The sequence below is a fragment of the Triturus cristatus genome, chromosome 9 (genome assembly GCF_964204655.1).
Source record: "Triturus cristatus chromosome 9, aTriCri1.1, whole genome shotgun sequence".
NCBI lineage: Eukaryota > Metazoa > Chordata > Amphibia > Caudata > Salamandridae > Triturus > Triturus cristatus.
In genome coordinates, this window is record NC_140592.1 from 374,222,457 (window position 1) to 374,237,152 (window position 14,696).

General features: G+C 44.1%; 1 protein-coding gene across 4 annotated transcripts in view; it reads left to right on the forward strand.

Moving 5' to 3' along the window:
* Positions 1–14,696, forward strand: part of LOC146797976 (ras-related protein ORAB-1-like) — a 113,200-nt gene that overhangs the window by 57,592 nt on the left and 40,912 nt on the right. For all 4 annotated transcript variants that reach the window (XM_085625197.1, XM_085625198.1, XM_085625196.1 and 1 more), the window contains exon 4: positions 8,903–8,998. In XM_085625197.1, coding sequence (XP_085481323.1) covers positions 8,903–8,998 — 96 coding nt within the window. The remainder of the gene's footprint in view (positions 1–8,902; positions 8,999–14,696) is intronic.

Below are 14,696 nucleotides of genomic sequence, written 5' to 3' on the forward strand. Positions count from 1 at the left end.
CTTAAAGATTTCACTCAGCCTAGTTTTTTCAGAACATAAGAATTCCCAGACTAATTTTAATTAAACATGCTCTTCACATCTACTTGAGCACTTAGTAAATGGAAAACCTCAGGACCTTATGGTCTAGTGATGTATTTCTTCAGAAATTGTATATGTCACAATTGGCTCCTGATTAGGCCTAATGGCTGACTGACTTTCCCAGAACTGCAGATTCATACCTTTATTAAATATATATGGCTAGAAAAATAGTCATTACAACTAATAAACAGGATTAATCTGGGTTTGTGAAGTGTGGCTTAGCAGCCAAACCAAGACCTTTACGACTTATGAAATAACTCTTCAAAGGTTGGGGCAAGATTTTAAGTTTATAACTCTTAAGTGCATGTATCAGATGCTGATTTTATTAAAATGATGAGAAATCTATTAAGGACGTTGTGTGTGCGTATATACATATATATTTGTCTAGTTTAAAACAAATGAAAAACGTTTTTGTGAATCATCGTAATTCTCGCTCGTATTTATTGTTCCAACAATTCTGCATCGCCGTAAACTTTTTTGCATCAATAACATTAAAAGTGAAATTGCAAATGCCATTATTTTGCATATTTTATTTCTAAAAATGTGTATATACATTCTAAATCTTGTACTCTGAACGTCTGGTCTATGTTGATCACCATTTCTTCTAAGTCCTCCTTTTTTTAGATGATGTACATTATGTAGGGCATGGTAAAAGAAGGGTTTAGAAAAAATACAGATCTCACATTTTAATACAGCGCTGTTTTAGATGGGTTGCTTGGAGCCGCATGTAAAATTTGGATAAATGTTAATCCTTTTCTGTTAAGCTTCTGCAGACTTCGAGAAACACTGTTATAAACTTCTTACATTTTTATGATCTGCCCGAACTACTCATGAGAGAAATCAATCCACAATCCCCAAGATAAACTTGAATATAAAACATAATCGTCACATTAGAAAGTGAAGTTATACTTGCGATGCCATCGGAAAGACCCCTCTTGTGTGAGTGAAACACACCGAGCGAACCCATGTCAAACAATCAAACATGTTTATTTCGGATATAATAATCCATAAAACACAGTACAACAAGATTAAAAGTATAAAAACAATCAATGTAGATTAACAACAATAAACACCATCAATCCCATACAAAGTGCCAGTTCCACAACGTTAAAAACGCATGATAAATAACCAGAAAAAAACCCTGGCAATGTTAAAAACAACGTTCAGCGTGGATACAGATAAAGTATATCTATAATAAAAGAGCTCCTATCATAAAAAGGAGAGGGGTAGAAAAAGAAAAAAAATAACAGGAAAGCTTATCACCAGTTCATTGCTTTGGCACTGCGAGTACGGATGAGCCAAGCAGCATGTAAAAATGTTGTAATTCCAACAACAATCACCTCTCTAATGTCAGAGTGTAAAGTGCATAGTGCAGGTACATAATGACGAAAACACAAGAGTTTGCATACAGGTTCTAGCCATTGTTTGCGTGGCCTAACATATGCAGGACAAAAAAAGGCAAAGTGATGAAGTGTTTCCTCCGCTAAGTTACAAGAGGGACACTTGCCAGAGCTACAGTACTTCACACCCACCGCGTATTGAAGCTATTCACCGGCAGGACCCAATAACCAATGTGCTGTGAGGGGAATGCATCTATTGGGTGCTGGTGAGTGCCACATCCCTCTTGCTGTGATTTGAATATACCTCTTGTGGGTAGGATAATGGCATGTCCCATATCCGTCTTCTAGAAGGAATACTTTTCACATGGGACGGTTATTGATACATCCTTGGAAAGAAAATTACACACATATGATTAGTGCTTAATTTGGAGTGAGACAGCAAAAGACACACAGTTGATGGACGGAATGCAGAACAAATCAAAACATTCACCCCCAGTCTTTGACTGGGGGTGAGTGTCTGAAAAGTTTCAGCGCTCCGTCCATATTCTCCTTGTGTTTGCTTTGTTCACCCTAAGCTGGCAGGATATGCCCAGTCGTGGGTCCCTTGCTCACTTTGCCGTTGGATTCAAGCCAGCGTGGCTGATGAGGGGTGTTACCCCGAAACCGGTCCCAGGATACTTGTTCCGGTTCAGGGAAGACCTGGCTTTGCAGTTTGGGCTGGACTGTTTCCATGAGGTACAGGGTCAGACTGATTTGCATATAGCTGGGTCTGAACTGAGGTGGCAAAGTGAGCTAAAGAACCATGATGGTTTCAACCCAGACCTGTGACTAGGGCTGAGTGTCTGAAAGGTTTCAGCGCTCCGCCCATCATCTTCTTGTGTTTGCTTAGTGCTTAATTTGAGCCCGTGATTGCCAATGGGCCCACTAGTACTTATTTTTGGGGAGCAGCACTTATTTTTCCTCATCAAACATTGACCGAGAGCAAGAGAGAAAAATAGCCAAACGGGAAAGAAGGATGAAGAGAAAGACGGAAAAACAGTTGCAAAGAGAGGAAGCAGAAATCTGAAAGAGTGAGATAAGAGGGAGGGAGTGTATGTAAGTGGATTAAAGCAGCATGAAGTAGAATCAAGACTATGCTGCCTTGGAATTCGGTGAGCTGACATTTAATAACACCAGTCACGGGTTCTGAGCCTCTCATGTGAATATTTATGGCCTACACCAAGCTAGGAGCTTTGTGCAAACAAAATGAACTACTAGTTGTAGGAAATTGGGCCCCTCGTTGAGAGGGGCGAAACCCTACTCAATCAGCAACCACAATCTCTGTCAGAGTGAAACACAAGCAAAACCCAAATTAACCTGTGCTTAACCCTCTTGTAGCGTGGCACAGAAGCAGTCAGGCTTAACTTTAGAGGCAATGTGTAAAGTATTTATGCAGCACTTCAAACAGTAATAAAGTGAAAACACAACACTAAGTTAGAAACATAGAGTAAATCTTTATGAATTATCTGAGACCAAAATGACAAAAATCCTTTCGTTGGCACCTTTCGGGCTGGCATCTTCGGCAGGAAGACTACTGCACCCGCATGACGGAGGCTTTGGATCTTTACTGGGCCCGGAACGTGGGCTCGGTGTCGGGAGTTGATATCTTATGGGAAGCTTGGAAACCTACGCTGAAGGGAGTTGACATCTCATATAGTGCGGCGGCCCGCCGAGCGCGTGACGCGGGATTGGTTCAGGCGGAGGGAGAGATTAGGGAGCTTGAGAGCAGCAGGCAGGGGGAGTCAGGTGGGGTCACGCGGTGTCAGTTGCAATATGCCCAGCACACATATGCCTCGTGAGGCAGGCGTGGTTAGCTACGAGAAGTCGAGTTTGTCAGTGGGGAGACAAATCGGGGACAATGCTTTACAGGCTGTGTCAGGGGCAGCATCATGCACAGACCCTCCCGGGGATCACAGATAGAGAGGGCCGTGTGCTGACTGACCCTGGCGCCTTAGCGGACAGCTTCGCGGCATACTATACGGAGTTGTATGAACAGCGGGAGACCATACCCGGGGGGCTTGTGGATCGGTTCCTTGATGATCTTCCCCCTAGAGCCCTTTCGGATGAGGCGCGTGCAGACTTGGACCACCCGCTCACGGTGGATGAGTTTGGGACGGCGCTGGGGAGCTTGTCCGTCGGGAAGGCCCCGGGCCCGAATGGGTTCCCGAGTGAGTTCTTCAGGAAATACTTTATGCAACTGGGGCCCCATTATCATGCGGTGGTGGAAGATGCTTGTGAGCGGGGGGTTTTGCCGGCCGACTGGCGCCACGCAGAGATCGTCGTATTCCACCAGCCGGGCCGTCCTCCTGAACAACATGCCTCTTATTGGCCGATTTCCCTTCTGAATGTGGAGGCGAAGATTCTGGCCAAGGCCCTGGCCAACCGGCTCCTGCCTTATATTCCTACCCTGGTCCACCCGGACCAAGCCGGGTTTATGCCACATAGGGCAACGCGTCACAACATCCGGCGTGCACATGTGGCGATAGCTGCGGTCCAGCGGCGTGAGGCTCGGGCGGCTCTCCTTTTGGCCGACATAGATAGAGCTTTTGACTCTCTTAGTTGGCGCTATCTCTTTGCCTTGCTGCAACGGTTAAATCTGGGGCCGCGCTTCTTATCCTATTTAACACTTTTGTATACCGATCTTACAGCCTCGGTTCGGGTGGCAGAGGCGACCTCGGCGCGATTCCCGGTGAACCGGGGGACGCGACAGGGCTGCCCCTTGTCGCCATACTTATTTGCCCTAGCCATGGAGCCGCTGGCCGCTTGCGTCCGTATGGATGCGCATTACATGGGGTTTGAGTGGGAACATGGACTCTCGGATCGCATTGCCCTATATGCCGACGACGTGTTGTTCTTCCTGTCGGATCTCGGTAGAACCGGACCGCGGCTGCTCCGCATGATGCAGGTCTTTGGGGAGACGTCCGGGCTATACATGAACCCGAGGAAATTCACCCTGTGGGTGCTGGGTGGTCGAGACATACAGGGTGAGTGGACGGCGTCTCTGTGGATTGTGGCCGGAGGGCTGCAATATCTGGGGGTCTTTCTGACCGACGTACCGACGATCGCCTGGGAGCGCAATGTGGTGCCGTATGGGAGAAAGTATGTTGTGATGTTAAGCTCTGGGCACGTATGCCTCTCACCATTTGTGGCCGCTCTGCCATCTTTAAGATGGTGGCGCTGCCTCGACTTCTCTACCAGCTCCAAAATCACCCCTATGAGATTCCTCTCAGTTGGTTTCGGAAGGTCAATGCGGTGCTGAGTCACTTTCTGTGGGAAGGGGGTTTGGCCAGGGTATCGCTGAAGGTTTGCTTTTTGTCCGTGTACGATGGGGGACTGGCTACCTCCGATATCTTATCCTATTATTACGCCTCCCATTTATTGGTCCTCAACGAATGGTGGTATGGAGATAGGGGGGACCCGGCGTATGCGGTGGAGAGGCGCCTCATGGACCCACATACAGTACATACCCTACTCTACACGACTGCGTTGCGGGAGGCACTGCCACCAGTCACTCAAGTGGTGTTTCGGGTGTGGAGCCGGGCTCTACGTCATATTGGCTGGTGGGGTAGGCTTACCCGGGAGACCCCGTTGTGGCAGAACGGGCTGCTCCCTCAGTTTGCGACCCTCTCTGGTTTTAGGGACTGGGACAGAATTGGTATCTCTACGTTGGGATCGGTGGTTCAGGGCTGTGTGATGAAATCCTTTGAGGTCTTACAGCATGAGTATCAAATGCCACGGACGCAGTTCTTTAAATACCTCCCAACTGCGCCACGCCCTCGCCCCTAGACTGGAGGGTCTTCAATCCATCCCTGAATTCAGTCCCCTTGAGGCTCAGGTGTTTATGGGGGATCTCCAGGAGAAGAAAGTTTCTAAAATATATCGGTCCTTGGTGATTCATAGTGCCCCGTCCCTGCAGGGTCTGCGTGAATGGTGGGAGACGGATGTCGGGCCATTGGACGAGACGGATTGGAGGGAGGCGCTGGCCTCCCCCCGTGAGGCTTGTATAGCGATCCGCCTGCGTCTCGTCCAATTTCGGTATTTGCACAGGACCTATTACACGCGACAGCGGCTGTGGCGGGCGGGTCTTATTGCCTCCCCGGACTGCCTTAGGTGTGGGCGAGAGGTGGGGTCTTTGGTGCACACGGTCTGGCACTGCCCTGCAGTGTATCGGTTTTGGGGGAGAGTGTTAGGGTGCTTATCAGAAGTGTTGGGCTGGGATCTCCCTGTAGACCCCAGATTGGCGTTGCTCCATGTTATGGCTGATATTGGGGGTAATATTTATAAGCGCCACTTGCTGCTTCTGGGCCTAACGACAGCCAAGCGGGATCTAGCTCGGGCGTGGAAGGCCCCGGTTGCTCCCTCTCTCAATGTTTGGAAACGAGGTCTGGATTTCAATATGGGTCTGGAGTTACCGATCTTTAGGGCGCGTGGGTGTCCTCGGAAACACTTCAAGATCTGGAAGCGGTGGGCTGATTATAGGGGCATTTTCCTTGCACCGGTCCCTACGGATGGAGATTTGGGGCACTACTTGAATGCCAAGCGTGGTACTGAGTACCAATTGTATAGAGATGGTTCTGGTGGTGTCTGGCTGTGGTGCGGTCGGGGGGAGGGGGTTGGGCGTTGGGAAGGGAGGGGGGGTTTTCTTGATAGATGATGTATGAATAGCTCTCCATTGTTCCTCTATATGACAAAATGTCAAGAGCTGTTGCTATTTACTATGTGGCAGTTCCCCTGGTTTGTCAGGGGCCTGCAACCCTTGCCTTCTTGATTAATAAAAAGTTTTGTTAAAAAAAAAAAAATGACAAAAATCCAATCAGTAGAACTAGAGATGTACAGTTTTAAAGTTTTAAGTGAAAATAGTGTCTAGAAGCACCAAGTGCCAACTGTGGTTATCTGGTCACCTAGGACCGGGTTAAGTCCCAAGTTCAGGCCAACTGCGATGGAGCGTGGGCTGGCTACAGGGACCAAGTTTGTTCCGCTAAACAAAAGTTCCTTAAATCGTGGTTTGCAGTGTTGCAAGATCCCATGTTGAGGATGTGTTGTGCAGGAGCGGTTCCGGGGAGCCGTGGAGCTGCGATGCAGAATCCTACATCGTCGTCGAGGATGCCATCAAAGAGGGGCTTGTGATGTAAAGCCCTGCGTCTAAGATGCAGTGCACACTGGCAGTTCCAAGGAGAGTGCGAGCTGCATGCTGGGTCCGGTGTTGGGGATGCGTCGCACTGCAGCGGTTCCTGGATTCTGTGGATCCCCACAGAATCCAGGAAGACTATTACCCACACACTCATCACCAAAAGACTCGACTATGGCAACACACTCTACGCCAACGTCACCCAGAAACAGCTCAAGTAACTACAGAATGTCAAACGCTGCATCCAGACTCGACATCCTCTGCCGCTGCCACATCACGCAACACCTCTGACAACTCCACTGGCTCCCTGTCAACAAGAGAATCACCTTCAAGCTCCTCACACATGCCTATAAAGCTCTCCACGACGAAGGACGCTTGAACCACCACCTTGCATTCACTGTACCAGCCCGACAACTCCGTTCCGTCCAACTTGGTCTAGCCTCTGTCCCCAGGATCCGCAAGGACAGAACCGGACGAAATTTATTCCCCTACCTCACCGGCAAGACCTGGACCACCCTGCTCCTCCACCTCAGGCATTCCGCGTAGCTAACCCACTTCAAGAAGGACCTCAAGACCTGGCTCCTTGAATGATCTTACACCCAGAGGGACTAGCAGCCCCCCTCCCCCAGCACCTTGAGACTCTCACAGGTGAGTAGCCACGCTTTACAAGCCCATGATTGATTGATTGATTGATACCTGGTGTTCACTTTGATTAGGAGAAGATTCTGTAGGTTTCCACCCCTAGAGGTGCTTGGAATGTCCTACCTCCCTGCCTTGACTCCAGATTGTCTGGGGTCACAATAGGGTAATGTCAAGTCCTTTATGAGTGTGCTCAGGCATAGCCTTTGTGATGTGGAAGTGTGGTAGGTGACTGCTCCTCCCACTCATCAAGTCAGAGATGGCCCATCCTGCCAACTCCTATGCTCATTTGTCTCACTGTCTGGGAGCAATACACAAAGACCACCTACACCTGGACTCATCGCTCACAATGACCCGCCAAACCAACACAGTTTCCTCAGCCTGCTTCCACATGCCTTTCCTGCTTCGAAAGACATTCAGATGGATCCTCACAGAATTCAGAAAGACTATTACCGATGTGGCCAAGGAAACAGACTGCAGACACCAAATAGTTAGGACAAAAAAATGGCAACTTTCTGAAAGTGGCATTTTCTGAATTGTGACTTAAAACCTGACTTTACCATTAAAGAGGGTTTTAAAGTACAGTTCTTTAGACACCAAAGTCAACATTCCTACCTACTCCCAATTGAAAGTTATCACTTATTAAATGTTATAAATTAACCCAATGTTATCCTATAGGAGAGGTTTACCTGGCAGTAGTGACAATCGAATTTGAGATTTTCACTACCAGGACATGTAAAACTTAAAACTACACATCCAACTTTTTAAATACACTTTACCCTGCACTATGGCTGTTTAGGGTCTGCCGTATAGGTGACATATATATTCTAAAGGAAGGTTTAGGCCTAGCAAAAGGTTTATTTTTCCATGTCGAAAGGGCAGTTTAAAACTGCACACACAGACTGCAGTGGCAAACCTGAGGCATGTTTAAAGGGCAACTTAAGTGGGTGGCACAATGAATGCTAAGGGCACTAGTAGCATTTAACTTACAGGTCCTGGATACATGTAGCACCACTTTACCAGGGACTTACAAGTTAATTACATATGCTAATTGGGTGTAAGTCAATGTTACCATGCTTAAAAGAGAGAGCACAAGAACTTTAGCACTGGTTTGCAGTGGAAAGTGTGCAGAATCCTAAAACCAGCAAAAACGAAGTCAGCAAAAACAGGAGGCTGGAAGGCAAAAAAGTTAGGGGAAGACCACGCCAAGGATTTCAGATCCTACACTTGTGATAAGGTTAGTGGTTCATCCCCTGCCTGTGGTTGCGTCCAGAATGGAAGGCACCACTTGTGTGAAGATCGGTGACATGTCCTCCTCTGCCAGCAATATTGTAAGGGGGAATGCATCACTTGTGGACAGGTTTGTGGCATATCTCTAGCTGCTCACTGTGTATGAGAGTAAAGCATATTTCTTGGGAAGATTAATGGAAGGTGCCCACCTTACAGATGTGCCAATAGAGGACACTACCCCCTTCATGAAAAGTTAATGGCACAACTCTAGCTGTAAACTATGCTGAGAATGAAGTAGGCCAGTGGCAGATTTTCCATGGCTCAACACAATACAGAGCTTGTAAGGAATATAGTGGAATTACCCTGTTGTGAAATGTTTTATGATGCAACATTAGATGTTTTTGCTCCATAGAAACCTTGATATGTTTTCTAATCCATGTGTTTCTAGGATGACACCTACACAGACAGTTACATCAGCACTATCGGTGTGGACTTCAAGATCCGAACCATCGAACTGGAGGGCAAGACCATCAAGCTACAAATTGTGAGTGTGCCACTGTGTGTCAGAAGACTCCAATTGCTGTAACTGTACTGAACCATTTAGCGCGATTGCTGGGATATGGTTTCATTAGACTCAGACTTGGGAGTGGGCGGGTAGGCTGACTGGACTCTATACCAACAAGGAGAGTGTGTGTGGTAGGGTGCCACTGAACATCAGATTCCACGGGGGGCAGTGGGAGGGGGGTCGGAGGCAGCAGGAAAACATTTTGTGGCTATAAAAAGTTTTCACTGTTGTTAGATTCTCTAGTGCTACATAGTTATACTACCATTGTTCTGAGTGCTACCCCCCAATGGAAGATTATAGTTTCCTGAAATAAAGACTCATTTCTTATACTTAAACCTTTGGTCAAAACTGCAAATGACATCCGATATCAGAGCAGGCTGAGGAAATGTGAGTGGAGGCCCTTGGCATGTCATAAAATGAGGGAAACAAGATGTCATAAAGCAAAAGCATCACATGCATCATCAATCATATATGTGACATCTATTTCCTACTTGATGTCATGCCATAGTATTTTGCACAAATGTTAAAAAGAGAATAGGCAAACCTCTCATAAGGATTGGAATTGTGCCATACAAATGACAAATGTTGTCCGGTTCAAAAAGTGAAATATTTAATTTTAGACAAGTGATCGTTTTCATGCCAACAGAACAAGTTGTGCTACACAGGAAGTGACGTGTTTTTAAAGATAAGTAGGTTTTAAAATGTAGGTTTTCTGAGGACGTACCACAATAGATATGTAAAGGGTAACAGGAGAGTGCACAAATGGGGCAATAACCTTTCACTGAATCTCTTGACTGTAATCACCATGTTGGGCCCCACTGTAAAGATGTGAAGGAGTCAAATAAAGTAAATATAGGTATATTTATTTAAGTGCCATATAACGACCCACTGGTGAAAAAGCTTAAGCGTCAAACCCAGGCAACTCCAACCGCATCTCTGGCATTCAAACCTAAGCTTCTGCATCAGTGAGTTCCACATTACATATTAAAGTTCTACATGACAGAATAATACTACACGCTCTAAATTTTTATAATGAAAATGGTAGAAAGACACATTACCACATGTATCTTTTCATAACAAAATAAACAAAATTATTCTATTATATAATCATCAAACTTCTTGGGTACCTTGGTACTCTCTTTTGTAACACAGAATTCTCCTGAACAGAAGTGTAAGTAAAATCGATCAGTAGATGCCTCAGGAATAAAGATATCTTCATTCCCAGAACAAACTTGGGAAGAAGAACCCCCAGAACTATGTTCATCAAACCAGACATCACCACCATCTCCCATCTTTTCAAAAAACACTCTTGCCCCGGTTTGAGAACAACAATAGAACTCTTACTCCACCAATCCTTACTCTTCAACAAAACTGAAGAATCAATGTCTCTTTCTACTTTGAAGGGAACAGTGAATTTAGAAGAAACTTTGCATGTTAATGCAGGTTTAATAATCCGTACCCAGTCACCAATTTCAAAATTTTTACTTCTGGTCTTTTGCGATATGTCATGGTAAGATTTGCCACAAATGCGTGAATCTGTTATACTCCTTCTAGCTTGGATGATTGAAGACTCAAGAGTGTCTCTCTCAACATCTTTTAAAAAAAAAAAAAGGCATTAACAAAGATTTGACCTGTCCGCCTCTCATCAAGAAATATGGAGACACTCCCGTAAACGTATTAGGAGTTATATGATAACTCCAAACTTTTTCTTTTAGAAAATCAAAAACATCCAGATTGCTTTCCAATGCAGCTTGGATCCCTTCTTTTATAAATCTGTTAGCCCTTTCCACTTGACCATTTGAGCGGGGACTATACAAAGGTGCCCTCCCAGAACGCACCCCAAATTTTCGCAAAAAAATCTGCATTTTACTAGGAACTAATTTGCACCCCGTTGTCTGACATAATAGAAACGGGTGCACCTTCAATTCTAAAAATGTTTTCCAAAAATGATATCACTTCATCAGTGACAGGATGTTCCACAAAAGTGTAGTACAACCACTTTGAAAAATTGTCAATGAGTACAATTAAAAATCTCTTCTCCCTGCCTAAACATTCATACGGACCAGAAAAATCAATAGAAACTTTCTCACAGGGACCCATAGGGGCGGCTTGAATAGATAAAGGTTCAGTAGAAACTTTCCAATGTTTATCAGATTTAACACAAATGGAACAGTTGTCCACAAACTGCTCAACAGAAGCGTCCATACCTGGCCACCAGTAGTGGCTTTTGAGCAATCTTTTTGTTCCAGAAACTCCAGGATGTCCAGAATGAGCTAGCTGGATGAGTTTATTCCTAACACCAGCGGGTGGCACAAACAAATCCTGCCTCAATAAGATGTCATTTGCAATGCTAAGTTCATCAGCAACCTGTGCAAAACTTCTTAGAGGAATCTCTAAATTCTTGCAAGATGGCCAACCATTGGTAACAAAATGCTTGACTTTAGATAAAACAGCATCAACAGCTACAAAATCGTTCCATTCCTTTTTCAGATATAGCAGAATTACACGAATCAATAGCATCTACCATAGCTACAACACACTCATGCTGGTCAAGGGTTTCATATCCAGACTCTCCTATAGGCGGAAGTCTAGACAGACAATCTGCAGTAATATTCTTACCACCAGGAATGTGTTGAATCTCAAAATTAAACTCCTGTAATCTAGCAATAAGCCTTACCAACCTAGACAAAGTTTTACCACTCCTAACACCATCCATCATAAACACAAGGGGCTTGTGGTCAGTAACTAGAACAAACGGTCGACCCCCACAAGAAATTTTTAAGCTTTTCTACTGCCCAAACACAAGCCAACGCCTCTTTTTCTATGGTACTATAATGTTTCTCTGCACCTCGAATTCCTCTGGAAATAAAAGAAATAACTCTTTCCTTGCCATCCACCATCTGTGTAAACACAGCGCCAAGTCCAATAGCGCTAGCATCAACAGTGACATACGATTTTCCCTGAGGATCAAAAGTATTGAGGCCAGTAGCTTTGGCAATACGTTTTTTAACATTGTCAAAAGCTTCATCATGAACATCATTCCAAGAAAATGTAGCTCCTTTTTTAAGAAGTTGTCTGAGCGGCTCAACAACCAGAGCATATCCCTTAACAAATCTGGCGTAATATTCGCCTAACCCTAAAAAGTAACGTAAAGAATCCTTGTCTTGAGGTTTGCTGGCTTTCTCCAATGTATTGATTGAATCCTCTTTAGGAAATATGCCGTCAGGAGTGATCCTATGACCTAAATAGTTAATTTCATCAACAAGAAATTTACATTTGTCCTTACTTACAGTCATCCCTTTGCTTTCTAAAATCTTTAAAACTTTATCAAGAATGACATAATGTTGATCACAAGTCTTTGCAAAAATTAAAATGTCATCTTGAAATGACTGCACACCATTCAGACCCTGAAACAAGCTCTCAATTAGTCTCTGGAAAACACTAGCCGCTGAGGCCAGCCCAAACAGCATTCTCAAAAATCTGTAGAGACCAAATGGAGTAATGAATGCCGTTAGATCTTTAGATGACTCAAGTACAATTTGGTGATAAGCAGATTTCAGATCTATTATAGAAAAATATTTTGCACCATTCACAGCCGCTAGCATTTCCTGAATTCTGGGCAAGAGATGAGTGTCTATCACAATGTTTTTTGTTCAAGGACCTAAGGTCCACACACAATCTTAAATCTTGATTTTTTTTTTTAAGGGCAATAACTATAGCGGAAATCCATTCCGAACTATCAGTGGATTCAATGATGCCCTCAGCACACAAAGAATCTTAAGTGAGATTTTAATTTTTGCCTAATACCTAGAGGAACCATGGGTACTTTATGTTGTATGGGCACAGCTCCCTTTTTAAGTTTGATCTTGTGTGTGTAACCTATGACTTGACCTACTTCATCCAAAAAAAACTTTTTGTGCTCATTTAGAATGACATCCAGAGCAGTTTTATCACAAGAAACACTATTGATGGCTAAATCTCTTAATTGGATGGGGCGATCAGAGCCTGGACACAATATAACACCCAACTTGCCTAAATCATACCAACCAACTATGTTTTTCCCATCAATAGCAACATAAATTTTAGGAAACACCTTGCGTCCCTCAAATTCTAAGGTATCTTCAAAGAAACCTAGCATGGTGATATCAAAATTACCGAATGCTTTAGGGTTAACATCAGTTTCCATGAGCTTGACACCCACCCAATTATCTTTAAAAAATGTATCAGACAGAATGGTAATAGATGAGCCTGAATGAGCCATGGCTTCAAAAACCAAATTGCCATTTAGAACAATACCTAAAGGTGCTTTAAAAGGAACAGCAAGATTATTCACAGAATTATCAAATAAATCTTTATAAACAGTAAGCAGCAAATTCTGCATATCATGCTCAACATTAGAAATATTATTCACATTTGTAGTTGAAATTTTCTTTGGTGCTTTGCACACTGTTGAAAAGTGGCCAACTTTCCTACATTTAACAATTTTTTTTTTTTTTAAAGCAGGACAATCAGGAAAATTTGCCAAATGTAACTTAGAACCACACCTATAACAGCTAGGTTTAACGTCCCTGGTTTTTTTTGACATTACTTTTACCAAATGATTGAATAGCACACACAGGAGAGGAAGAAGAAGCATTTTTAGTTTCTTCAGCTGTTAAAATTTTAGAAGATTGAATGGACCTTTCAATTCCTTTCGCCAAATCCAAAACTTTACTCAACGTAGGATTTCGACACGCAAGCAGTCTTTCTTGTACCTTTTTAGATTCGTAGTTGAAGACAAATTGAGGTCTAATGTACAGATCAACATTAGCCCCAAACTCACAGTTTGCAGCTAAACTCTCAAAGCCGCAACATATTCTTCAATGGACTCATCAGTGAGTTGCTTTCTTTTGTGAAAACCATGTCTTTCAATTAAAACATTAGGTTCATGCTCAAATTGTCTCTCTAATCTTGCTATTGCTTCTTTATAAACATTCCACGCATCTCCTCCACTACTAGGTGGCGCTATAGGTACAAGATTTTTGAAAACTAAACAAGATGGCTTTCATTATCTCCGGTGAAAATTTGGTGCCATCAATGGCAACTATGTAGTTCTCAAATGTTTCAAACCATTTCTTCCATCGCAATTTTGGTTTGCCTGGAATTTGCAAAAATATAGAAGGCTGGTTACAAATTTGAGAAGCTGCCATATTGAATATGGTAAGTAACCATAAAAAAAAATATAGAGATAAAGACTATATAAGAATTAAGTATGTATGTCACTGTCTCTATCCTTAATAAATGTGGATGTAAAAATTCTGGCTAAATTACTTGCTAATAGAATACAACCAATGCTACCCCTGATAGCTTTGCCGCACCAATCGGGGTTCATCCCAGGGCGGTCAACGTCGCATAACCTCCGTACGATTTTTTCCATACTGCACTACTTGCATCCGGATGTCCATGCTGCGGTGGTATTCTTGGATGCCACCAAAGCTTTCGATACTCTGGAGTGGCCATATCTGTTCGCGATCTTGGCTCGTATGGGGTTTAGCCAGCTCTTAATAAATAAAATCCGCCTGCTTTACACTATGCCTTGTGCCAGAGTTAGGGTGAATGGTATGATCTCAGACCCGTTTCCGATCTTACGTGGTACGCGCCAGGGATGCCCGCTGTCCCCGCTCCTCTTCGCCATTGC